The sequence below is a fragment of the Triticum aestivum genome, chromosome 5A (genome assembly GCF_018294505.1).
Source record: "Triticum aestivum cultivar Chinese Spring chromosome 5A, IWGSC CS RefSeq v2.1, whole genome shotgun sequence".
In the NCBI taxonomy this organism is placed as follows: domain Eukaryota; kingdom Viridiplantae; phylum Streptophyta; class Magnoliopsida; order Poales; family Poaceae; genus Triticum; species Triticum aestivum.
This window is the reverse complement of record NC_057806.1, coordinates 44,565,801-44,592,478: the sequence shown is the minus strand read 5'-3', so window position 1 is coordinate 44,592,478 and position 26,678 is coordinate 44,565,801. Positions and strand designations below refer to the sequence as shown.

The window sequence follows — 26,678 nt, the reverse complement described above, 5'->3', positions numbered from 1 at the left end:
CTGTCCTGAAAGGTTACTGAGAGCGGGCCAATCGTTGATGGTCACGAACAGCAACGCCTTTAGGTTAAATTCCTCTTGTCCGTGCTCATCCCACGTACGTACACCGTTTCCATTCCACAGCTGTAAAAGTTCTTCAACTAATGGCCTTAGGTACACATCAATGTCGTTGCCGGGTTGCTTAGGGCCTTGGATGAGAACTGGCATCATAATGAACTTCCGCTTCATGCACATCCAAGGAGGAAGGTTATACATACATAGAGTGACCGGCCAGGTGCTGTGATTGCTGCTCTGCTCCCCGAAAGGATTAATGCCATCCGCGCTTAAAGCAAACCATACGTTCCTTGGGTCCTTTGCAAACTCATCCCAGTACTTTCTCACGATTTTTCTCCACTGCGACCCGTTAGCAGGTGCTCTCAACTTCCCGTTATCCTTTGGAAGATTCTTCTTCAATATTTTCAATAGCTTCTCAAATCCTTTGTCAGGCACAGCATTCTCTGCCTTCCACTGCAGCAATTCCAGTACGGTACCGAGCTTTGTGTATCTTCGCAATTGGGGTACAACCCTTTTTTGTGATCCTCTAACATGCGATCGAACTTCAGCTTCTCCTTTTGACTTTCACATTGCGTCCTTGCATCGACAATGACCCGGCGGAGATCATCATCATCGGGCACATCGTCTGGTTCCTCTTGATCTTCAGCAGCTTCACCCGTTGTAGCATCATTGGGCACATCGTCTGGTTCCTCTTGATCTTCACCAGCTCCCCCCGTTGCAGCATCACAGTATTCAGGGGGCACATAGTTGTCATCGTACTCTTCTTCTTCGTCGTCTTCCATCATAACCCCTATTTCTCCGTGCCTCGTCCAAACATTATAGTGTGGCATGAAACCCTTGTAAATCAGGTGGGTGTGAAGGATTTTCCGGTCAGAGTAAGACTTCGTATTCCCACAATCAGGGCATGGACAACACATAAAACCATTCTGCTTGTTTGCCTCAGCCGCATCGAGAAACTCATGCACGCCCTTAATGTACTCGGAGGTGTGTCTGTCACCGTACATCCATTGTCGGTTCATCTGTGTGCATTATATATAATTAAGTGTCCAAATTAATAGAAGTTCATCATCACATTAAGACCAAAGTACATACATAGTTCTCATCTAACAATAGCTCCAAGCATTAATTAAAACCATACATTGAAACTATGTAAAACATTTTAATGCGAAAACAAAGGCGATCATAATCGCAACCAAGGTAACAATTGATCCAATGGCATAATGATACCAAGCCTCGGTATGAATGGCATATTTTCTAATCTTTCTAATCTTCAAGCGCATTGCATCCATCTTGATCTTGTGATCATCGACGACATCCGCAACATGCAACTCCAATATCATCTTCTCCTCCTCGATTTTTTTTATTTTTTCCTTCAAGAAATTGTTTTCTTCTTCAACTAAATTTAACCTCTCGACAATAGGGTCGGTTGGAATTTCTGGTTCACATACATCCTAGATAAATAAAATCTATGTCACGTTGGTCCGCATAATTTTCATAAACAATAAATGAACCAATAGTTATAAAGATTAATATATATACCACATCCGAATCATAGACAGGACGAGGGCTGACGGGGGCGGATACCAAAACCATCGCACTATATAAGATGCAATAATAAAAGTAAGAAAATGATACAAGTATCTATCTAAACATACAAGTAAGAATATTTTTCCTTTCAGAAAGAAGATAAGAACAAGAGGCTCACCACGGTGGTGTCGGTGATGAGATCGGCACAGGTGATCGAGCTTTGAGGTCGAGCTTCGAGAGGAGAAAGCTTAACTAGTGTGGCTCAGGCATTTCATCGAACACCTCATGTGCATAGGAGGTGAGCTAGAGCACCACAAACCCCTCCCCTCGCCGGCCCAGAAAAACAGAGCACTGGAGTGCTCTGCTCGCGGGCGAGGGTATATATAGGCACCTCATTGTTCCCGGTTCGTGGCATGAACCGGGACTAGAGGCCCCCCTTTGGTCCCGGTTCAGGCCACCAACCGAGACCAATGGTGGTGGGCCAGGAGCCAGGCCCATTGGTCCCGGTTCGTCCCACCAACCGGGACCAAAAGGTCCAAACGAACCGGGACCAATGGCCCACGTGGCCCGGCCGGCCCCCTGGGCTCACGAACCGGGTCCAATGCCCCCATTGGTCCCGGTTCTAGTCTGAACCGGGACTAATGGGCTGACCCGGCCTGGACCATTGCCCCCTTTTCTACTAGTGTAGCATCACCCATAAGCTTCTGTGCCTTAGGTGCTGGTGCAGCAACCTCCTCTTCCTCTTCCTCTTCTGAATCTCTCCTCATAGAGGGTTTGCCAAGAACTCTGGCAGTAGTGGTTCTGACTCTCTTTTTCTTCTTATCTTGGCCAATAGCTTCCTCTTCTGACTCAACGGTAAACTTTATGGTTTCTCCAGTGGCAACCTTCCTAGGTTTGGAAGTGGGAACTCTTCTTGCAGGTGCCTTCTTCTGCATACCTGGCTTTCTGGCTGCAGCTGAGCCATATTCCTTTTTGAGCACTTTCTTCTTTGAAATGGCCTCATCCTCTACTGCCACATAATCCTCACCCTCAGATTCTGAGGTTCTCTTCTTCCTTGTCCTGGTGGCAGCTTTGGGCAAATTGCTGGGAGTGCTTCTGCTTCCTTCATCTGAGCTGCTAGAGGGACTAGTGCCCTCACTCATGTGAATCTGCTCTTCTGACTTGTTCTGGCTATCACTTTGGTCTGACATACTGCAAACACTGACTGCTGACCCCGTGAAGAGTTATAGATGAGATAGAGTGGATGAGCATCACAAAATACAGAGATTTTTGCAAAAGAATGATTCAAAAACTTAGTTTTAGTTTTCCACAGAAAGCATTTCGGATCAACTGATTTGCAAACTCAGTGATAACGAAGCAGTTTTTGGAACCTAAACTAGTGAACTCGGTCAGACCGAGTCACAGTTCGGTGGGACCGAGACTGCTAGGGTTTCACAAAGTCCTGAAGTCGGTCACACCGATTTGCAATTCTTGGTCAGACCGAGAACCACATATGCAATGGCCTTGGCCGAATCGGTGGAACTGAGTTCTGCAACCCGGTGGGTCCGAGATGGTTTCAGCGGAAACCTAACCCTAAATTTTCAAATCGCATCTATTCTAAGGATTGTTTTGACTGGATAGAGGTGTTTCAATCGTGGCAAGAATCATAATGAACACAATGTGCTGAGAATCAGACAAGGATAGCACTGTGATCGAGTTCATACCCTAGTTCGGTGATGAACTCGCTACGGCGGCAACGGTGGAGACAAAATCCGTTGACGACGGCGGAGACCAGCGACAGGAGGCGGCTGGCGACGAAGTCGACGATTCGGAGACCTAGAAGGCAGAGCGAGCTATGCGCGGGCAAAGAGGTTTGGAGAAAGTTTTCCAAATTTTGCCCGTGTGAATATATAGCCCGACCCTGTCGGTGTGACCGAGTGGAACAACTCGGTGGCATCGAGATGCATAACTGTTGACAGTTACAGCAACTCGATGTGACCGAAAAGTTCAAATCGGTTGCACCGAGATGAAAACCTAGATCGACTTAGTGATCTCGGTATGACCAAAATGGAGGAATCGGTCAGACCGAAAAGCACAAAGAAGTTTTGGAAGTTTAAGTCCATGACGAATCGGGGACTCCGAGTGCTCCTCACACAGAGTGGTTCAAATCTGACTTGATCAAATTTTGTGACGTAGCATGAATAGAGTTTGAGACGAGAAAATCATAGATAGCTAGAGAGGGTTCTTAGGCATTCTTGTCCATCCACTTGGCAAAAGAAAAGAAAACCAATCAATCAAAACAACAAGTGGATGTCCTCGAATGAGTAAAATATGCAATCAACATGCTCACACAATAAAATGGCAATTGAAATATGTGGCAAAGCATGCACAACCAATTCTAGCATCTATCAAACAATTTGCGATGACTAGGTCATCTATATATGAGTATATTGACTTAGGAGTCAAATGGGAACATTTGATCATAGGTCATACTCATCGTTTAAGCACAAGTGGGGTTACCACTTTTACATAAAGCATTGTTGTGTTCACACCATTAGAGTTGCTTTAGCTCAATTCTTAGAGTAAAGCTCCCCCTAGATGTGAGATCCCCCCTAAGAGGGATGAACTAACCTTGGGTTTTGTCGATGATGACTTCATGTAGATGTTGAAGATGTGGATGCTCAATGTTGATGTAGATCATTTGGAGCTATCCATTAGAGTGAGTTGCACTTTCAATACCTACACGGGTTAGTCCCACAAGGAACAAACAAGAATATCCATAGACATAGAGTGATGCACACACAAGATGATGTCTATGAAAGCTTTTAGGTTACCTTGTCCCTTGTCTTACCAACAAGAGGGTTTGTGACTCCTTGAACTAGTGCAATATGTGGAAGTTGATTGCACTTGTTCTTGCCAAGATGGTAAGAGTGAAGTATGTTGGCGGAGTCACCCTCAAGAACTCTCTAGTTCTTCTTCTTCGGGATCCACACCATCTTGATGGGAATCCTCGGTGTTGTAGTTGTACTTGATGAAGTGGAACTTGAAGTAGTATTGGGAATCCACTTGACCAAGGCCTTAGGAGCTTCTTCAAATGCATCAATTTCCTCTTGAAGCTTGTCCTTGCCTTTTTGCTTGTGGTCTTGTGGTGGAAGATCATCTTGAGCTTGTGTCCCTTTGAAAGAAGTAGGATCATACTTCTCTTGTTGAGGAACAAACTTCGTCTTGGGGTATTGATCTTCTTCCCACTCAACTCCATTGGCATTGAACTTTCGTTCAAAACCAACACCTTGGTTCTTCCGGTGCCTTCCTTGCTTGCGTACAATTTCCTCAAATTGCTTACTTCCGGCAAGGCTCTTATAAACACCTTTCTCTATAATTCCCTTCAATAAGCTATTTTCTTGCTCAAGTGTAACTTGGCTAAGAGAATCATTAGTGGAATCAAGAGAACTACTAGAAGCAACAATATTGGATTTAGCATGATTATTGTTACTACTAGAGGAAGAATCTTTCTTGTTCTTGTTACTAGACTTGACTTGAGGCATGTAAGTGGATAAGAGTAAACGCTTGGCAATGTAAGAAGAACTTTTCTTACGAAGATCATCATTGATTGCTTTTAAGAACTCATGCTCTTGCTCAAGGTTGAGCTTTTCAAAGCGTAATTTCTCATGAGTCCTTAAAAGTTCTCGATGATCTCCTAAGATAGTTTCATGAGCTAACTTAAGAGTGTTTAGTTCTTTAGTTAGAGACTCAATCTTCTCCTTATCATTGTCATTCGTTTTATCTTGATTAGCATGATTAATTAACGTTTCATCATAGTATTCATCACTAGAGTTGTCAATAAGTAAATCATCATCACCTAACAAGTCATCTTCATCACTATTGAAATCAACATACTCGGGGTGTGATACCTTTGGGCCTTTAGCCATGAAGCATGTTCCAACTCCTTCATTTGGTGAGTCAAATATGTCGTAGGAGTTGGTTGTCACAAGTGCTAGACCGGCAACACCTTCATCTTGAGTATATTCGGAGTCGGAGTGATAGCTTCTCTCGGAGTGGTTGTCGGAGTCGGAGCCGGATACCCATTCACCAACATGAGCTTGATGTCTTCGTTTTGTGTAGCTCCTTGATGACTTTTCCTTTCTTTCCGAATCCTTGCTTCTCCGTGAGGGTCTTTGTTCATAATGATCATCTCTACTCCTTCTTTCTCTAGATGGTGATTCTTCTCTTCTACTTCTTCTCTTGGGAGAATCTTCTCTCCTCTTGTAGGGGGACGTACACTCATTGGAATAGTGTCGAGGCCTTCCACAATTGTAGCAGTTTCGCTCTCGACTAGAAGATCTTTTGTCATTGTAGGACCTTGACTTGGAACTTCTCTCTTTGCTTCTACTCTTGTAGAACTTATTGAAGTTCTTCACCATTAAGCTCAATTCTTCATTGAAGGTTTGTTTCTCACTCGATGATGTGGGCGCTTCACATGAGGCTTTGTAAGCACCACTTGATTTGTTGTGAAGTTCCTCTTTATCCTTGAGTGATATCTCATGAGCAACAATTCTTCCGATGACTTCCGTTGGCTTGAGATCTTTGTAATTGGGCATCATTTGGATCAATGTGCACATGGTATCATATTTTCCATCCAAGGCTCTTAGGATCTTCTTGATGATGAATCTATCGGTCATCTCTTCACTCCCTAAGCCGGCAATCTCATTTGTGATAAGAGCAAGCCTAGAGTACATTTCAGCGACACCTTCACCATCCTTCATTTTGAACTTGTCAAGTTGACTTTGAAGCACATCCAATTTGGATTCCTTGACGGAGTCGGAATCTTCGTGCATATCAATCAAAGTATCCCAAATTTTCTTTGCATTCTCAAGACGGCTGATTTTTTTGAATTCTTTGGGGCATAATCCGTTGAAGAGGATATCACAAGCTTGAGCGCTGTATTGCAGCATTTTCAACTCTTCCGCGGTAGCTTCACGGTTCGGTTCTTTCCCATCAAAGAATTAACCTTGCAAGCCAATACACACAATAGCCCAAACGGCGGGGTTATGTCCAAGAATATGCATTTTCATCTTATGCTTCCAACTAGCAAAATTAGTACCATCAAAGTAAGGACATCTACGGTGATAATTTCCCTCGCTAGACGCCATACTCTCCTAGGTTGTGAAACCAAGGCTATGACCACCAAAAGCTATGGAAATCAAAGCAAATGGAGACCAAATCTCTGATACCACTTGTAGGATTGAAAGTATGTCTAGAGGGGGGTGATTAGACTACTTGACCAAATAAAAATCTAACCTTTTCCCAATTTTAGTTCTTGGCAGATTTTAGCTATCTTAGCACAAGTCAAGCAATCTACACACAATTCAAGCAAGCATACAAAAGAGTATATGAGCAGCGGAAAGTAAAGCATCCAACTTGCAAGAATGTAAAGGGAAGGGTTTGGATGATTCAAACGCAATTGGAGACACGGATGTTTTTGTCGTGGTTCCGATAGGTGGTGCTATCGTACATCCACGTTGATGGAGACTTCAACCCACGGAGGGTAACGGTTGCGCGAGTCCACGGAGGGCTCCACCCACGAAGGGTTCACGAAGAAGCAACCTTGTCTATTCCATCACGGCCGTCGCCCACGAAGGACTTGCCTCACTAGCGGTAGATCTTCACGAAGTAGGCGATCTCCTTGCCCTTACAAACTCCTTGGTTCAACTCCACAATCTTGTCGGAGGCTCCCAAGTGACACCTAGCCAATCTAGGAGACACCACTCTCCAAGAAGTAACAAATGGTGTGTTGATGATGAACTCCTTGCTCTTGTGCTTCAAATGATAGTCTCCCCAACACTCAACTCTCTCTCACAGGATTTGGATTTGGTGGAAAGAAGATTTGGTGGAAAGCAACTTGGGGAAGGCTAGAGATCAAGATTCATATGGTTGGAATGGAATATCTTGACCTCAACACAAGTGTAGGTGGTTCTCTCTCAGAAAATGTGTATTGGAAGTGTAGGTATGTTCTGATGGCTCTCTCCACGAATGAAGAGTGGGTGGAGGGGTATATATAGCCTCCACACAAAATCTAACCGTTACACATGATTAGCCAAACTCGGTGGGATCTAATAGTTAAACTCGGTCGGACCGATTCAGCAAACCTAGTGACCGTTAGGATTTTCGGTGGGACTGAGATGCAACTCGGTAGGACCGATATGGTTAGGGTTAGAGCATAACGAAATCTCAATGTGACCGATTACACAAACTCGGTAGGACCGATTTTGGTAATAAGCTAACCAGAGAGTTGGTCAGGTAAACTCGGTGGGACCGATTCGCTCATCTCGGTGAGACCGAAATGTTACAAAAGGGAAACAGAGAGCTTACATTACAATCTCAGTGGGACCGATCGCTCATCTCGGTTGCACCGAAACGTTACGAAAGGAAACAGAGAGATTACAATCCCATCTTGGTGAGACCGAGATCCCTATCGGTGAGACCGATTTGCCTAGGATTTGTGGCAGTGGCTATAACATTTGAAACTCGGTGGCGCCGGATAGAAACAATCGGTGGGGCCGAGTTTGACTTTTGGTTTAGGTCATATGTGGATGTGGGAAGGTAGTTGAGGGTTTTGGAGCATATCACTAAGCACTTTGAGCAAGCAAGCCATTAAGCAACACCTCATCCCTCCTTGATAGTATTGGCTTTTCCTATAGACTCAATGTGATCTTGGATCACTAAAATATAAAATGTAGAGTCTTGAGCTTCAAGCTTGAGCCAAAATTTTTGTCCTTAGAATTTTGAGGGATCCACTTTCCTCATCCATGCCATGCCATTCATTGAGCTTTTCCTGAAATATTAATCTTGGAATAATGTTAGCTCAATGAGCTATATGTTGTTAGGAATTACCAAAACCACCCAGGGATAGTTGCACTTTCACGGTGTCTGAATACTATCGTCCTGTATATGAATCTTTACCTCTCGACCATTTCAAGACTCCTCGTCATGTCCTTGATCTCATCCGGGACTCCGAACAACATTCGGTCACCAAATCACATAACTCACATAATACAAAATTGTCATCAAACGTTAAGCGTGCGGACCATACGGGTTTGAGAACTATGTAGACATGACCGAGACACCTCTCCGGTCAATAACCAACGGCAGAACCTGGATGCTCATATTGGTTCCCACATATTCTACGAAGATCTTTATCGGTCATACCGTAATGACAACATATGTTATTCCCTTTGTCATCGGTATGTTACTTGCCCGAGATTTGATCGTCGGTATCTTCATACCTAGTTCAATCTCGTTACCGGCAAGTCTCTTTACCCGTTCCGTAATACATCATCCCTCAACTAACTTATTAGTCACATTGCTTGCAAGGCTTAATGTGTATTACCGAGAGGGCCCAGAGATACCTCTCCAATACTCAGAGTGACAAATCCTAATCTCGATCTATGCCAACCCAATAAACACCTTCGGAGATACCTGTAGAGCATCTTTATAATCACCCAGTTACGTTGTGACGTTTGATAGCACACAAGGTATTCCTCTGGTATCCGGGAGTTGCATAATCTCATAGTCAAAGGAATATATATATATGACATGAAGAAAGTTATAGCAATAAAACTGAATGATCAACATGCTAAGCGAACGGATGGGTCATGTCCATCACATCATTCTCCTAATGATGTAATCCCGTTCATCAAATGACAACACATGTCTATGGTTAGAAACTTAACCATATTTGATTAACGAGCTAGTCTAGTAGAGGCTTACTAGGGACATAGTGTTCTGTCTATGTATTCACACATGTATCAAGTTTTCGGTTAATACAATTCTAGCATGAATAATAAACATTTATCATGATATAAGAAAATATAAATAACAACTTTATTATTGCCTTTAGGGCATATTTCCTTCATCGCTTACGCGTCCTTTCTTTTGAACAATGAACTTTTTATTAATCGTCAAACTGTGGCAAAATGATCGCCGATCGTCGGGACTTTGTGGCGCTGATCGCGCATTTTTTGGGTAGCGGGAATGGACAAATCTGAATTTACGACGCCTTGGGGGCGGCACCTGGGGGCGTGGCTGGGATCTAGATCGCCCCCAGGGCCTAAAAATTACCGGACGAGCGTCCGAAATAGCGCCGGCCTATGCGCTGGGGGGCGAACGAGTGGAGTTGCTCTATAGCCATCTTTATCTCTCTACATATACTATGAGTAGTGATTCATCTACGAGCGAGGTGCGCGTGCGACTTATACTTGGGACGCCGGGCGAAAGACGAGACGAGAGCAATCTTACATGTATAACTATTATGTGTCATAAATAAATGCCTCAGCATTTTCTTATAGTCTACCGAAGTGGCAACACACCAAATAGTCTTAGATCGTCAATACTATTACACATACAAAGCCATACAAATCCCAAGGTATGTCTAGATGGAGTAAAAGAGAAAAAACTTTAAAGCAAACAAAACAACGAATGACGCCGCCGTTGCACAACCATATACTCCGTCTTATATAAGCCGTCGCCCATATTTCGCGTCTCTGCCGAAGGCCACCAGAGCATAGACCTCCCGGCGCCGGCCTTTCGGACTTAACCCAACCACTGCTAGTCTCTAGCAGCTGCGAGAGGAATGGGAGACCGGAAGTAGGGGGCAGCTGCTAAGATTTGGGCGAGGCGACTGTCTGGAACGCGAGGAAGGCGGCGGCTGCTATGTTTCTTCTAACCTTCGAACTCAGCTTGACGATGTTAAGTAGGAGTTGGACGTTTAAAGACGCATGCGTTTTGGTGCTCTCGCTCCCAAAGGCAAGACGCCGTGAGCCGGTTCAGGGAGCTCACCCCCTTCGGTTGTGCAGAGGGTAAGGTCGTCTTCCTCCTCCAATCGATCAATTATTTGCCAATCGTGGAGAGAGGCAGAGGAAGCAAGCCTCGACATCAACTCTTTCAATAGATTAGGACAACTGTTACTAAGAATATTGTCGAAGTCATCAGTTGCCATGACTGCCTCCAGTGTCGTTGAAGAGGAATTGAGGAGGAACCAGAAGCATGCCTCCTTGAGCCCGGGGCAGCCATGTTGCTCAGCTAGCACCAGCGTGGTCACCACCGTGCTGACATTAATGTGCTTGCACAGCCTGTCCTCACAGAGCAGCTTGAGCCTCTCCATGCCATACCTGTCAGCGGCTTCCAGGAGATGCTGGGCCATAGCTGACTCATCCTCCTCTTCTTCTGTCACGGGTGGCAGTTCCTCGGTGTACACGAATTGCAGCAGATTCCTGAATACCTCGGGCCTCATCCCGTGGATACGTATGCCGGCGGCGCTGCTCTCTTTCATCACGCCAAAGAGTTCTGCTTTGAACACCGGCGACCGCGCCGCAAGCACGCAGCGGTGCGCGGCGAAAGTCTCCCCGCCGACTAGGAACCTCACGTCTGCGCCCTGCTCGCTCTGCAAAAGCTCACGACGCCAATCAGGCGGTGGCACGACGGGTCGTAGAGGACGAGGGCAAGGGGTGGCACCGCCCGCAAAGAACTCCATGACTGTGATGTTGCACCTGACCGAGAAACAGTCGAGGAGTTTCAGCTCCTCCCTCGCGATGAATTTGTCGTAGCCCCGGTAAGCGCCGACGAGACGAAAATTGCACACGTCGCTACTAGCTTTAGCGTAGCGCGGCAGCAGCTCCCCGGTGGAGTCGAGCATGTCGAACCCGATATCTGCCTTCACGGCGAGGTAGGCAGCATCAAGAACAGCATGGATGGACACGAAACCGCCGCTCTCGCGACTTTCTCCGTTGGGGTAGAAGTCGATGTGCCAGCTAGTGCGGCCTCCACCGCGGAAGGATTCCGATCGGAGGGCTTTGCCGATGGGGAAGCTGTTCATCACCGATGAGTATCCTTGGATCTTGAGCACGTGGTGCACGCTCGTAATGCTGGCCTGGAGGATGGAGTCTGAGACCACGACGCCGGTGGAAGCTCTCACGTCGAGTCCGATGGTCATCGCCGGCAGCGGCAATATTAAAAGATGCGGGCGGGCGGGCCGGTGATCGACCTTAATCAGGTTTTGCGTACCTACGTAGGTCTAGGGTGTACCTGCTTTTGATCGGCTCATATCAACTCTCGATCGGTTGACTCGTGTTGGGTCCGCAAACCTTGTGGAGATGACCCACACGCAGATGGTATACGAGACGGGATGTATGTATGTATCCTTGTTTTTTTTTTTTGAGCCGTATGTATCCTTGTTGAGACACAGTTGCAAAAAAAAAAGGTATGCACATCCTTGCGACGGGCAACCACCTAGGAGTGAATTTGTATCCAATACCAAAAAAAGGAGTGAATCTGTATGTCTCCTGCTACAATGACACGTGCGAATATGAATCAGATACGTAGACATTAGGGTATGGTCATCCTACCGTCTCGAGAACGTCTGCAATAATAAACCACATTAGGGTTTCCAATAATAAACCGTAGACGTCCACGGTCACCGGCTGCAGGCGATGGCCGCCGGACACGCAGCGTTGTCACATCAGCACCCCGTCGGCGTTCACCAGTCCATCCCAAACACCACCCTCCGCGCTAGCAGGACCACCGTGCAGCACGTGCTCAAGATTCAAGGATATTCATGGATGAGTAAGAGCTTCGACACCGGCAAGGGGCTCCGCTCCAAATCCTTCTATGTAGGAGGCACAACTGGCTGGCACATCGCCTTCTACCCCAACGGCAATCGCGTGGGGACCGACGACTCCGTCTCCGTCTTCGCCATTCTTGACGACGCCGTCGCCGGCCGCGCCGTCGAGGCCGAGATCGGGTTCGACGTCCTGGACCCAACCACCGGGGAGCCGATGCCGCGCTACCGTAGACCTGGCGGCGGGGTCATACGCCGGTTTGCACGCATTGGTGCCTTCTGCGGATGTGAAAATTTCATCCGGCTTGAAGAGCTCCAAGAATTCCTCCTCAAGGACGACTGTTTCTGGGTCAGGTGCAACGTCACGGTGGTCGAGTTCCTTAGAGAGACTGCACCGCCTCCGCGGCCCGTCGTGGCCGCCATACCACCACCCGACTGGGCCCAACACTTCGGTGACCTCCTGCGGAGCAAGCAGGGCGCAGACGTGATGCTCGACGTCGGCGGGGACACTTTTGCGGCGCACCGGTGCGTGCTCGCGGCGGGGTCGCCGGTATTCAAGGCCGAGCTTTATGGCACGTTAGAAGAGTGCAATGCATATGTACGGATCGACGACATGAGAGCTGAGGTGTTCAGGAATCTGCTGCACTTTGCGTACACCGACGAGCTTCCGCCGGAGACAATAGAGGATGGTGCTGCGATGGCTCGGGATCTCTTGAAGGCCGCTGACAGGTACGACATGGAGAGGCTCAAGCTGGTCTGCGAGGACAGATTGTGGAGTCACATCGATGCAAGCACGGCGGCGACCACGCTGCTGCTGGCTGAGCAACATCGCTGTCACCGTCTCAGGGAGGCATGCTTCGAGTTTCTCCTCACGTCCTCGACCACACTAAATGCAGTCATGGCAACCGACGGCTTTGGCCATCTGTGTAAAAGCAACCCCGGTCTATTGAAGGATATATTGTCCAAGCTCGCAACCCACCGAGATCGCCGGCGAAGAATTCGACAATGGGAGGAAGACGACAACCACGGGTTCATCCTCAGGACAACCGAAGGGGATAAACTACCTGAACCGACTCCCACATGCATCTTGGTGGCTCTAGGAGCATTGAAACGCACACGTCTTCAAGCGAGACACCTGATCGTCGAACCCCTTTTCATCCCGACCTGACTCGTGATATTGCTACCTTCATTTCTTGGTCGTCTAAAAACTGATCAAACATAATTGTGTCTGCGTGCATCATGTATATCCTTTTTATATTTTGCTAAAAAATGATGAAAAATTAAGTAATGAAAACATTACCTTCTCACCTTCCACCATGCATATTAAAAGAGGTAAGAGCTGGGAGAGGATTTGTTGCACACAGGTGCTGGGTGTTGGAAATTAGCACCCAAATACACTTGTGATGAACTGAATACTAAAACGGAAACAAAGTAATAGCAGCACCACCTCATCTACTAACTCAAGGAGCGTTGTTTAGCATGGAAGGAAACATATGCAATAAAATATATACATAGGAAACTAGTAACTCGGACACAAGACGCTTCCCAGACACTAGCCGGTGGTAGGAGTAATTTTTTGGATAGCATCAAGCATCAACACAAAGACACCGGATTTACATGGAAACCCCCTCAATTTGAGAGGAAAAACCACGAACCGAAGGCACCCAAATCCTCTTTCACTATTATTAAATATGGGATACAACAAATTCTTCTCTAAATAGCAGTAGAAGATCTCATACATCAAGATTTCTGAATCTTGGATGGACACAATAAGATTTCGGGCTCAAGAGCTAGGATTTGAAGCAATCTCACCAAAGATGGTGGAAGCACAGCTTGAAGGAGACAAGGTGGTGGATCTGGACCATCACAACCTGGGGGAGGAGCTCCCTTTGCTTCTTCCTTCAATCTTTCTCTTCTTCCGTTTCTCTCTTGGTTTCTCTTTTTTTTCAATGAAGGCCAAACTGATTTTCGTCACCCTTGATGGTGGCTGCTGAATGGAGGGTAAATCATCTTCATCCTCTCACGTGCAAAGTCCAAAATGACCCCCCTAATGGGTAGTGGGCTTCTGCACCTCTTTGGGCTGCTAAAAGGCTTCAAATGGGCTGCCTAGAAGGAAGGTAGGCGATGTGACAATGCTCACGGGTGGACATGAACAGGGTGTGGCACCAATATGCATGAGGTTGGTGCTGATGCATGGGAGAGGAAGACATTGAGGGCAGCGGTAGCACGAGAGGAGCCCCCGCGGTGATCTGACATCTGGTATTAGAGCAAAGGAGAAGTTGGTCGAGGTGGAGGACAACAATGGCCGCTACTGTCCGGCCATAACACCGACCTTGACCCCCGAGCTACTCTCATAATGCTCTGAGGTATGGCCCCTTGTGTGTGTTGGCTGTGTGCATCCTAACTATGCAGAGGCCAGGTAGGTGTTCTTTGAGTTTGTATCCTTTTGATGCTCCTTTTTGAGCTAATAAAAGCCACCCTTTATCGAAAAAAATCTTGTAAGAAAGCCGAGAATTTCATGATACCCATTCTAAATAAAATCATGATACTAAATTCCATGAAATTTCATGACACTACTTCTTGGACTACTCATTTCCGAATATTTTAGACACACATGCTCGTCCTGAGCGTTTTGAGCAGTCATAGACCGAAAGTGGGCTACAAACATCGTGGAAACATATTCTGGACCGAATTTGGAGAGTTTTAGGCTAGTTGGATGCAAATTTTTATTGCCTTGTTTTCTTATTTGAAATTAAACTAAGGGATGTCTAAAATGGCCGAACAAAGATGCCAACAACCTCAAGTTTATGATGTAGAAGGGTTGTGATAGGGACATGGTTGAACTTAATAAAAGGTGGTGAACAACACATATTATGATGATTCGGCGGGAGGCGGTGACTAGGAACATAACTCAAAACCCTACAGGAATTGGACGCTAAGACCAACAACTCAACATGTGAATGCAAATGTAAACTCAACGATGCAACCAGGGGCGGGCCTACTTCAATTCATGGGTATTCAATTGATTGAATACCCATTATTTTTGCAAATAAACTAGGTATATATAGTGTATATATGGGTATGTATAAAGAAAAAATGAAACTTTTTTTGAGAAAAAATGAAACTGACAGAATTAAACGCGGCTGCTGAGCATTCAGTCCAAAACCAGACGCTAGCCCACCTGGTCAATGTTGTGTGTCCACTATATTATGCTATATGTTATTTATATATTATCTAGTTTGTATAAATTGATGCTTCCGTTATACACGCCTAAAAAGGACGCTAGGCTTTGAAAAAATTGCCTTTGAAATTTTGAATACACTCTTCAAATCCTGGGACCGCCCCTGGATGCAACCAGTGGCGGAGCTACAGGGTGTCCAGGGTGGGCCGCGGCCCACCCTGGGATTTTGGAGCAACCATACCTATGGGTCTTTAACTGGGCCAGAGAAAAAAGATGGCCCAATAACACTTACCTGTTGACTCGGGGATCAACGCAGCCACAGCCCGCAACCGCGCCCTCGTTCCACATCGAGCCAGGGGACAGCCGCCTCGTCCTGACGCCCTCCCAGAGCCGTGCCTTACGACGGCTCGCCGTCCTCGCCGGTCGCCGATTAGCCCGCCGGAGCCCAGCCCCCGATGAGGATCCTCTCCTTCCCGCCTCCCTGCGAGCTGCGTGTGTCCCTGTCCTGCGCGGCTGCGCCCCTGCCCTAATGATAATCCCCCCAGTTCGTGTGCCTTTGATCATAAGCCTCCCTTTGTGTCACTGACATGTGGGACCGGACCCCACATGTCAGTGACACAAAGGGGGGCTTATGATCAAAGGCACACGAACTGGGGGGTTATCATCAATTATTCCCCGGCCTTCTGACTCCCCTGCAAGTGTAAGTGCAGATCTTGCTCCCCCCCCCCCCTGTTTGTGTTGTTCGACGAGGGGATGAATTAAAATTGCCCTCTGTTATCAGGAGTGTGAGGAACTTGGTGGTCTTCTTGGCTGAGCAGTCAAGGCAATTGAAGCACCTCCAGTGGCTGGGCTTCCAGAACTCGGTATGACACTTGCACTTAAAGTTTATTTCTTAGATCGGTGTTATTCAGGTTCTGTTTTCATATATTTTTAACAGTGCAATGTATTCCCTTGTGGGCTTACCAGCTTACCAATTTTGATTCCCCAATTTCTGACTTAGGTTTTTTTGGCCGTGCTATTCTATCCTTTAGATGAACCGAACAGATGCATAATTTTGCACATCATTTCTACCTCAAATAAATTCTCAAGGTATGTACTATGATCCATATAGTATGTACTATGTAGGTTTCTTTATGCAAAACTTAGAATTAATTGAGAATTTTAGTGTGTAAGACCATATTTATATATTTCTATGTGATATTGGTAATTATTTAGAATGTTCACATGTTATACTTATCAAAAAAAAATAGGGGGTGGACCACCCTGTTCTCAAACGCTAGCTCCGCCACTGGATGCAACACATTGAAAATAAATTTGGCAATGTCTTAGAGTATTCTACATGTGATGATCTAACCATACAGGGGTGGGCAAACCAAGTAAATAGCAAAAAACTAGTACTTTACAGACTAGGGTTTCAAAAACCTATCGGTTTTAATTTTTCTCAGATAACTACCAAATGGGTGGTCGACTATTTCAAAAACCCAAATCGTCAAGTATTAATCAGTTGATCACAATTATGATAGGTTGGGCCCACACCTAAACAAACTGTTGGTTTGACCGTCAACTTACATGTGAGGCCCACATGTAAGTTTCCTCTTCCTCTTCTCTTTCTTCTTCCTCTCTGTCTCTTCTCTTCCCTCCTCTGTGCCCGACCTCTCCCCTCCAGAGCCGGCGACCCTCCCCCCTGCCCCCAAGCCGGCGATGGCACTCCCTCTCCTCCCCAGCGAGGCATGGCGTGGCGGCGGCCGGGGGACAGGCGAGGCACGGCGTGGCGGCGGCCAAGAGCGAGGCAAGGCGTGGCGATGGCCGCGGGGTAGGCGAGGCACGGCGTGGCGGCGGCCGCGAGGCAAGCGAGGCACGGCGTGGCGGCAACCGCGGGCGAGGCACGGCGCGTCTCGCCGGCCGGAGGAGGCAGCGCTGCCCTGCCAAGCGGGATCGAGCTCCTGGCTGCCTGGGGGACCCGATTGCTTTTTCAAAAAACTCACAGGGACCTGATTGCTTTTTCAGAAAACTTGTAGGAACCCATTGCTTTTTACAAAACTTACATGAGGGACCCACATGTAAGTTAATGGTCAAAGTAAACGGTCAAACAAATGGTTATCTTACACGTGGGCCCCAATTGTCATAATCGTGATCAACTGATAGACTCGGCGATTTGGGTTTTTTGAAAAAGCCGACCACCCATTTGGTAGTTATCTGAGAAAAATTAAAAACCGATAGTTTTTTGAAAGCCTAGCCTGTAAAGTAGTAGTTTTATGTTATTTACTCGGACAAACCATATCAAACATATCGTTTCCTAGACCCACATGTACTTTCACCAAGGTAAGCACTCATAGGAGATATGATCATGGACACTCTAACATTAGGATCTTGCCGTAGCTAGAATAATTACCCTGTTTGGTAGTAGTAACATATCAGATGTATCACACTTGGAGGGCTTGGGTTCGAGCTATTATTGTCGCACCCCGCACCTCGGTGCGGCACACCTTCTAAACTTGATTGAATAACACTAAAAACATATTTTGTAAAGCAGGGACACGATCTCTGACCTCTCCATACCACCATGCCAAGGGCTGACTTACGATAGTATATGCATACCAACGCTATTTGACATTATCTTGACGATTAAATTCAAGTTAATTCAAAATTTTGAATGCTATAAAATTTTCATTTGGTGTCAAGGAAATTGCGACCGAAAAACCCTGGCCAACATTGCCTATGTACAATAATTGACGGTGGAAATATGCCTTTTTGCCTAATAATTATTGATTATTTGCATTATTTGTCCAATTATTTTCATTTGTGAAGTTCTGGTGGTTTATAACACGTATCTTGTTTTTCTTCTTTACTAGTGTTTTTCCATTGAAGAATTTCTGCAGTTTGTAATGCTGCTGGGATCAGTAAGGATTGAGCGTATGGCCTTCGAGCAATAAAAGATTACGTTGTTATAGCTTCCAACGGTCGCCGATACACTACAGCATGAAAATATATTCTTCTCCACAGTGGCGGCGGTCATCAATTAAAACGATACTCCTATATTCTTGTCGACGGTGCCGGCTGGCCCTCGTCAACAAAAGATATCGACAATAATCTTCTCAACGCTGCCGGCGCACACATTGATATTTCCGCCGACCCGCACGCCTATCTACAAATTCAGTCATCCCCCACATCTCTGCGGATCTGAGATCTCGCCGTGCCTCATCCCCGAGCCCTCTCTTCCCAGCTTCACCGGCGCGGCTCACTGCGGGTCGCTCCATTTGAAGGTAAACGAGACTACACTAGTTCCTGTTTTTTCCTTTGAATGTGAAGCAGACGGTTAAAAGACGCAGTCATCTTCCACTCTTGCCAATCTTGCTGCCTCTGCCCAATCCCAGAATGGCGAAGCGTCGGAAAGTCACGTCCGCCATTGTAGCTGAAGAAGAGAGAAGGACTCACGTGATCAACATAGATGGGTACTCAAGAACCAAGGAGCTGCTCAAGGCCGGCGACTGTACCACATCCATCCCTTTCATGGTGGGAGATCATAACTGGGTCGTCAAGTATTACCCGAACGGCAACGACAAACATGGTCATATATCTGTTTATCTGGTCCTTGATTCGGCGGGCGGCGACGGTGTGAAGGCGAAAGTCACCTTCAGCATCCTTGACAAGGGTGGAGAACCAGTGCCCGCATACATCAAAGTCGCCCCGGAACATGTGTTCCCATACAATGGTTCAGATTGGGGTTTCGGTGATTTTATCAAGCATGAGGATCTGGAGGGATCGGTGCATCTAGGAGGCGATAGTTTCAGAATCAAGTGCGACGTGGCCGTGAAGAAGATCCGTAGCGAAGAGACACATGCAAATCAGTTTGTTGTGGTTCCTCCAAGCAACTTGCATCGGCATCTCGGTGAGCTCCTGAAAAGCAAGGATGGAGCAGACGTGGCCTTTCGAGTTGGTGGCGAGATATTCTCGGCCCATAGGTCGGTGCTCGCCGCTCGTTCGCCAGTCTTCAAGGCGGAGCTCTTTGGTACCATGAGGGAGAGATCTGGTGATCCTATTGAAATTGATGATATAGAAGCAGGTGTGTTCAAGTCCTTGCTCCATTTCATCTACACGGACTCACTCCCTGAGACAACTCGTGAAGGAACCAATGAAGGCGTAACGCAAGAAGATATAGCAACAGCTGGCCATCTACTTGTAGCAGCAGATAGGTACGACATTGCGAGGCTCAAGCTGATATGTGAGGAGATATTGTGCAATCACATTGACTCCAGCATGGTTGCAACTAGTTTGGTTTTGGCTGAGCAGCATAATTACCATGGACTCAAGGAGGCTTGCTTTGAGTTCCTTGCTTCTCCGTCCAATTTGGAAGCGATGATCGTAAGTGATGGTTACCAACATCTAAAAAGCAGTTGCCCATCTCTTCTGCGAGAGCTGATTGCTAGACTCTTGCCTGTTGAGCTGACAGCAGCCAAGGATATTATCAGGGACATTTAGTACTTACGTGTATGGGTACTAATGATCATATCATCAAGTAAGCCTAGAATCTGTTTTGCTGGTTCCCGTGTATGCCTGTATGGTTGCGTAATAATGTGTAAGAATAAAAATGCTATTTTGTTTGAAATGTTCATATTGTGAAAAGTATATGTGTATGGTCGATAAAATGCTCAAAATGTGATGTTGAAACTTTACAAACATGGTCTCTGTTTTGATCTGTGATGCCGGAAAATTATGCATGATGAGAAGGATGCCATAATGTGATTTAAACACTCTTATATTTCTTTACGGTGGTAGTACAATAAATCAGAGCCCAGTTTAGTAAAATGGAAAAGACTGCATGCTGAGAAATAGCTAAATTGAGAGGGTTACTTTACAAATTTAAAGCATGAATCTTACTGCACATGGACGGCCCTGATAGTTTGGGGGTATCTAGTTTGGTGTGGTTATGCATTTCGTTTCTCTCATGTCTAGCAGCGTGCATGTTCCTACGGCAAGAGAATGTGGAGAAGATAAATAGTGATGCAAAGTCGAGGAGAGGACGTTGCTGAGTTCGATGTCACGCACATGCTGTGGGACTTGAGAAGAAGGGAAACAATTCTCGTCACATCATCGGTCCTGTGACTCGATCAATCATTTCTCCTACATCGCCTCTTTCTTTTTCTCCTCCTTTTCGGTACTGTTGAACATGCATATTAACACCCTCCATCACACACGGTTGAGCCAAAATGTGTGTGATATGCCGATCATACATGAAGGCCCACGCCGACCCGTTTGTGAAGTGCTAGACTGAAATGGTGCTTGTCTGATGTGTAGCACATGGAACAATGTTGCCCTAGAACGTTCATTTGCATTGTGAGACCCCACATCACAAACGATCCTTTTTATGCCCACTTGCGATGTGTGGCACGTTACACACGATTTGTAATTAATGACTGTGTCTAATGTGCTTGCACATTATATAAGTCAGGTGATCTCTGCAATCCTAACCATCTAACTCTTTGACACCCTCTCCCTCTCCCTCCCCTCTAAATGATATGGCACAATGTGCATGGGTGGAGCCGACGCCCTTATTCTCTTCCCAAGGTATTTACATGGGAGAAGGTCGAGTGATGGAGCAGCTCTCTCGGGAGGCAAGGAGGAGGTTGTCGCACCACGCGAGGACCCGAGATGAGAGGAGAGGGGAAGGAGGGTAGGTGATGCGACAATACGCTGGGGTGGACATGAGGAGGTGGCACCGAAATGTGTGCGGTTGGTATTGATGCAGGGAGAGCCCCCTTCCGCCGAGAGCAATTTCGTGGTCCATGCAATGATCTCACATCCGGTGTCAGAACGAAGGAGAAGCTGGGCAAGATGGAGGACAACAATTTTTATTTTGTTTTGAAAAATGGATTTTATTTTTCATCCAGACTCATTTGAGCTCGAGCTAAGAATAGCTATGTCCCCAGATAGTGCGCCTTGATTGTTCATGTGGCCTCAAATTTGTATCTGTTGCATAGTGTACAAAATATGTTCGAAAATTGGTTGGGCTTATTTCTCATGTCCCGGTTGGGGTGACAGCTCTGTGTTGGCCTGTTGGGTTCTTTGACTAACCAAAATAAATGTTTTTCCCTTTTGACAAAAAAAAATGTTCCTTTTTTTTGTGAGTTAAGATTTCTTCTCTCCTGTAGGTTATACTGTCTGCACTAGCAGTAGCAGGTGCCGGGCACAAGGACCTTGCATCAGCTTGAGACAATTTGGCAATATTTCAGCGCAAAGCTCTTTTTACCGGAGCCGGTAACTAGGCCATCTAGTACCACATTCGTATGTCTCTGTATTCAGCAACTCCCTTCTTGTATAGCAATTTTAAGAAGTCACATCAACTGCCATGCGAGTCCCATGAAATTTTCTCCCAGAATAAATTACTACCTTTTGTGAGAGAAGTACACGCAACATGCATGCTTGGGTCCCCAATTTTTTGACCTCTCTCCCCACCCAAAACCCATTCATTTTATTTCGCTTTGAAAATTTAGACGATTTATATCTTTTTAACCAAAACTCCGTTTTTTTCAAATTTTATATATATTTGAAATTCTGGCAACTAGACCTTTAAAACAAGAGCAATATTGGATGGGTTTTGAACTTGTTTAAATTGTACTGTTTCGTAAATTTATTTGAAATAAATGAGATAAAATATCACATTATTTTCATTGGTATTAATATATCACTATTTTGCTAAATTTCAACATGTCACTTTTCTGAAATATTTCGTAATATTGAAGACCTTTAAAACAAATGTGGGAGCAACCAAATAGTCGAATTGCCGATGAAATAGCAGGCAGTAACTTTTGCTTCTTTTTTTTTGCCAGAAACTTATGGGAGCTTTATTGACGAAGTAGCATGTAATTACAATCAGCCCTTAGGCTGTTAACTAGGAAAGGAGGGCAATCCTCAAGCCAGCACTCCAAAGCCAATAAGGCGCAAGCCTTCTTGGCACCCATATCGGCCAAAGTATTCACCTCTCTGGATACATGCCTAATCGAAAAAGAAATAAAAGACGATGACTTCTCCCGAATTTCATCTAAGATAACAAAGGCCCAAGAAGAAGAGATCAATCGGGGCAGGGTAAATGTAAACTTTTGGAATGCTTCGCTTATCTGATACAGAGTACATCAGGGGATACATATAGTGCTGGCTAGACCAACTATCGCTAGGACGTGGAGCAGATCGTGCAACGATCGTGGGCAGAGGGAGTCTGCTGACTAACACCCCCCCCCCCCCGCAGTGTCAGCGGCGGGCTCGACGACGTTGAGACTGGCACAAATGGCGAAGAAGGGTGCGTACGGCAGGCCTTTGGTGAAGATGTCTGCAAACTGGGCGCTAGTAGGGACGTGCAGAACGCGAACGTCGCCAAGCGCCACCTTCTCGCGAACGAAATGGATGTCAATCTCGATTTGCTTGGTCTGGCGATGCTGAACGGGATTGCATGACATGTAGACAGCCGAGGCCTTCCCACATGATCTGCGAGTTATTGATTTCGGGCTACGACGAGGAGGAGGTGTCTGAGATCGTTGAGGAGGTTCTCCCTTCGGACGATCCGGCCAGGGCAGGACTACATTCAGGGGAGAACACAGAGATGGTCCGGCGGGCCGTTCATCGGAGGACGGCGGCGTCGGCAATTAGGCCATGGAAGGGCCCCATCCCCATGGTATGTATGCCTAAACTCACCCCGTTCGATTTGGTTGGGCCGGAATCTTGGACTTTGGTCGTTGGGAGGAAGAAACGTGTCCGGGCGGCGGCCGGCCGGGCACCGGTAGCGCCGGCGGAACCCACGCCGAAAATCCCGAGGATCGGGATCGGAACCGCCAGGGCTCTTCGTTTGAAATGTCTCCTGGGCGTGGACGGGCCAACGACGGCAGTTGGGCCGGCTTCGCCTGGGTATTTGGCCCAGTGCAACCCGCCGAAGTGTGGGCCGGAGTCTATATGGCCCTGACTGATCCGGTCGAGCCTGTTTTGGCTTTGATCGATCATCTATCGATCGAGGCCCACAAACTACCGAAGCACGCTTTAACTCTCAGGATCGGTCGCCATGTTTGGTTACGCCACCCTGAAGATCTTTCTTTCGTTCCTGTAAACACGACGGTTTAATAAAAAGCTTTGTGAGTTTGCCTAAAAAGATTGATCGATCGAGGCACCAGCCGATCATAGTGATCGTTCTTGTGCCGAGACTGCTGCTAGGGTTCGGCGGAGTGTTGCGCCGGGATTCCCTACATGCAGTGGTAGAGCTTGCCTATAACGCCCTCGATGCGGCTATATCTCCCACGTGTCGAAGCACGACTTAGAGGCATAACCGCATTGAAAGCAATGTCGCAAGTGAGGTAATCTTCGCAAACAACCCATGTAATACATAAGGGAAAAGAGATACATAGTTGGCTTACAATCGCCACTTCACACAATTACATGAATAAAGCATTACATCATCCAAATACAATCAAGGTCCGACTACGGAACCAAAATAAAAGAAGAACCCCAAAAGCGACACGGTCCCCGATCGACCCCAACTGGGCTCCACTACTGATCAACTAGAACGAAACAACACAAAGCGACAAGATCTTCATCGAGCTCCTCCTTGAGCTTGGTTGCGTCATCTGCACGGACTCATCGGCACCTGCAAGCTGGTTTTGGAAGTATCTGTGAGTCACAGGGACTCAGCAATCTCGCACCCTCGCGATCAAGACTATTTAAACTTATGGGTAAGGTAAAAGGTGTGAGGTGGAGCTGCAGCAAGCGACTAGCATATATGGTGGCTAACATACGCAAATGAGAGCGAGAAGAGAAGGCAAAGCACGGTCGATAAGAGAATGATCAAGAAGTGATCCTAGAACAACCTACGTCAAGCATAACTCCAACACCGTGTTCACTTCCCGGACTCCGCCGGAAAGATACCATCACGGTAACACACGTTGTTGATTCATTTTAATTAAGTTAAGGTTCAAGTTATCTACAACTGGACATTAACAAATTCTCATCTGCCCATAACCGCGGGCACGGCTTTCGAAAGTTCAAATCCCTGTAGGGGTGTCCCAACTTAGCCCATCACAAGCTCTCACGGTCAACGAAGGAATAGACCTCCTCCCGGACATTCCGATCAAACTCGGTATCCCGGTACAACAAGACATTTCGACAGGGTAAAACTAAACCAGCAACACCGCCCGAATGTGCTGACAAATCCCGATAGGAGCTGCACATATCTCTTTTTCAGGGCACACCGGATCGTCCAAACTTTCGGTAGGCCAGCCCAGAGTTGCCCCTGGTGGCCACCGGCGGCTGACAAGTTGGGCCAACACTCAGAGGAGCACTGGCCCGGGGGGTAAAATAATGATGATCCTCAGGAGCGCAACTCCCAAGGGAAAATAAAAGGCTAGGTGGCAAATGGTAAAACCAATGTTGGGCATTGCTGGAAGAGCTTTACTTAAGGCGAACTGTCAAGGGGTTCCCATAATAGCCCAACCGCGTAAGGAACGCAAAATCCGGGAACATAACACCGATATGACGGAAACTAGGGCGGCAAGAGTGGAACAAAACACCAGGCATAAGATCGAGCCTTCCACCCTTTACCAAGTATATAGATGCATTAATTAAATAAGAGATATTGTGATATCCCAACAAGTAAAACATGTTCCAACAAGGAACAACATCTCCATGTTCCAACAAGGAACAAACTTCAGTCTTCACCTGCAACTAACAATGCTATAAGAGGGGCTGAGCAAAGCGGTAACATAGCCAAACAACGGTTTGCTAGGACAAGGTGGGTTAGAGGCTTGGTTCAACAATATAGGAGGCATGATAAGCAAGTGGTAGGTATCGCAGCATAGGCATGGAAAAAGAGCGAGCATCTAGCGAGCAAAGATAGAAGTGATTTCGAGGGTATGATCATCTTGTCTGAGATCCCGCAAGGAAGAAGAACGAGTCCATGAAGAAGACAAACAGACGCAGACGAACGGTTCCTCACAAACGCGACGTTATCGGAACCAACCCGAAGAAGCAACACTGGAAAAGAGCAAACAACTAGTAAACAACCACCACATAGACATGGCATGATGCGCAAACAAGAATGATGCATGTCCGGTTTAAAGAGGGCATGGCATGGCAAAGTGCAACAAACAACACTACAAGTTAAGTGGAGCTCAATATGCAACGAGTTGCATATTGACGGAACACCACATGAATTATTTAGTTCTCTCTCGTTTAGATACTCAACAATATTAAATGTTGTTAGCATGGCAAGAGAGTGAAGCAAAGTAAAACTACCTATCTAGTCAAGTTTAAATGAGGCCGGAAGCAACGAACAACAAATCCAGAAAATCCTCATATGAATATATTAGGTTTGGTACTGTTCTGCCTTAAACATTATTTTAGAGTTGTTAAACATGCAAGATGAGTACACCATGTTAACCTAGGCAAAATTCTACCCCATTTACATATAAAGTTTATTAAAATCCGAGTTATGGTTATTTAGTTATGAATTAAATCATTTTTAGCATGGCATAGGAGCAAATTTAATCAAACATCATTTTAAACATTTTAAACATGGATGAAAAAGACATATTATGAAACTAGATGAAAAACTAAGCATATTTCATATTAAGTTTGTTTTAATCCGATGCACGGTTTGTGAGCTATTATATGCATGAACATGAGGGTCTTTTCTGCAAAACCACCGTCTCAGGAATAATAGCTAAATTCGTAGCAGCAGGAAAAAAATAGGACGGGCTGCATTGGGTTGAACTGAGCTGCTCACCACGGCACTTGGGCCGGCTCGGTGATGGACTAGGACGGGAGAAGGCGCAGCTGGGCCGGCAGGCACGCGGCCCATGACGAGCAGCGAGGGGAGAAGGTGGCCCAGGCAAAGCGGCAGAGGTGGGGGTTCTTCGCGCGGGCGAGCTGGGCCTGGCACTCTCGTGGCCCACGCGCGGTAGGCGACGAAGTCAACGGACACAGCTAGCGGGACTTGGAGTTGCGCGCGTTCCAGGAAGTCAAGGGGCGGCGACGCTGGTGCTTCCGGCGACAAAAACGACGGGACGACCACCGGATGCGAGGCGAGGTCGTCGGGGACCGATTCCCGGCAGTGGGCGGCGGATCTGGATGAAGAGGAGCTGGGCCTTGGCGTGCAGGCGACGCTGGAATGGAGCAGAGCTTGGGGCGGCTTGGAGCTCCCGGCGACGATGGTGAGCATGTGAAGGCGGCCGGGCCGTGGATGAAGGCCAACTCCACAGCCGCGGGTCCAAGGAGGCACGGCTCCGGCGGGCAGGGGCCGGAGACGAGGCAGGACGGGCGGCTTCCATGGCGTCCTGTTCGAACATGCAGAGC

At 46.7% G+C, this 26,678-nt stretch overlaps 1 protein-coding gene and 1 pseudogene across 1 annotated transcript; one reads left to right on the top strand and one right to left on the bottom strand.

Annotated features, from left to right (window-relative positions):
• Positions 1–9,912: 9,912 nt before the first annotated feature.
• On the bottom strand, positions 9,913–11,656 carry LOC123106527 (BTB/POZ and MATH domain-containing protein 2-like). Its single transcript, XM_044528668.1, has one exon. It carries the CDS (start codon positions 11,543–11,545, stop codon positions 10,322–10,324), a length of 1,224 nt encoding a protein of 407 aa, XP_044384603.1. The 5' UTR covers positions 11,546–11,656; the 3' UTR covers positions 9,913–10,321.
• A 321-nt stretch (positions 11,657–11,977) lies between these two features.
• On the top strand, positions 11,978–13,381 carry LOC123106526 (BTB/POZ and MATH domain-containing protein 2-like; annotated as a pseudogene).
• The last annotated feature ends 13,297 nt before the right edge of the window (positions 13,382–26,678 follow it).

Bases quoted from the DNA above. Each gene is read 5' to 3' on its own strand.
- LOC123106527 (XM_044528668.1), bottom strand. From the start codon at position 11,545: ATGACCATCGGACTCGACGTGAGAGCTTCCACCGGCGTCGTGGTCTCA.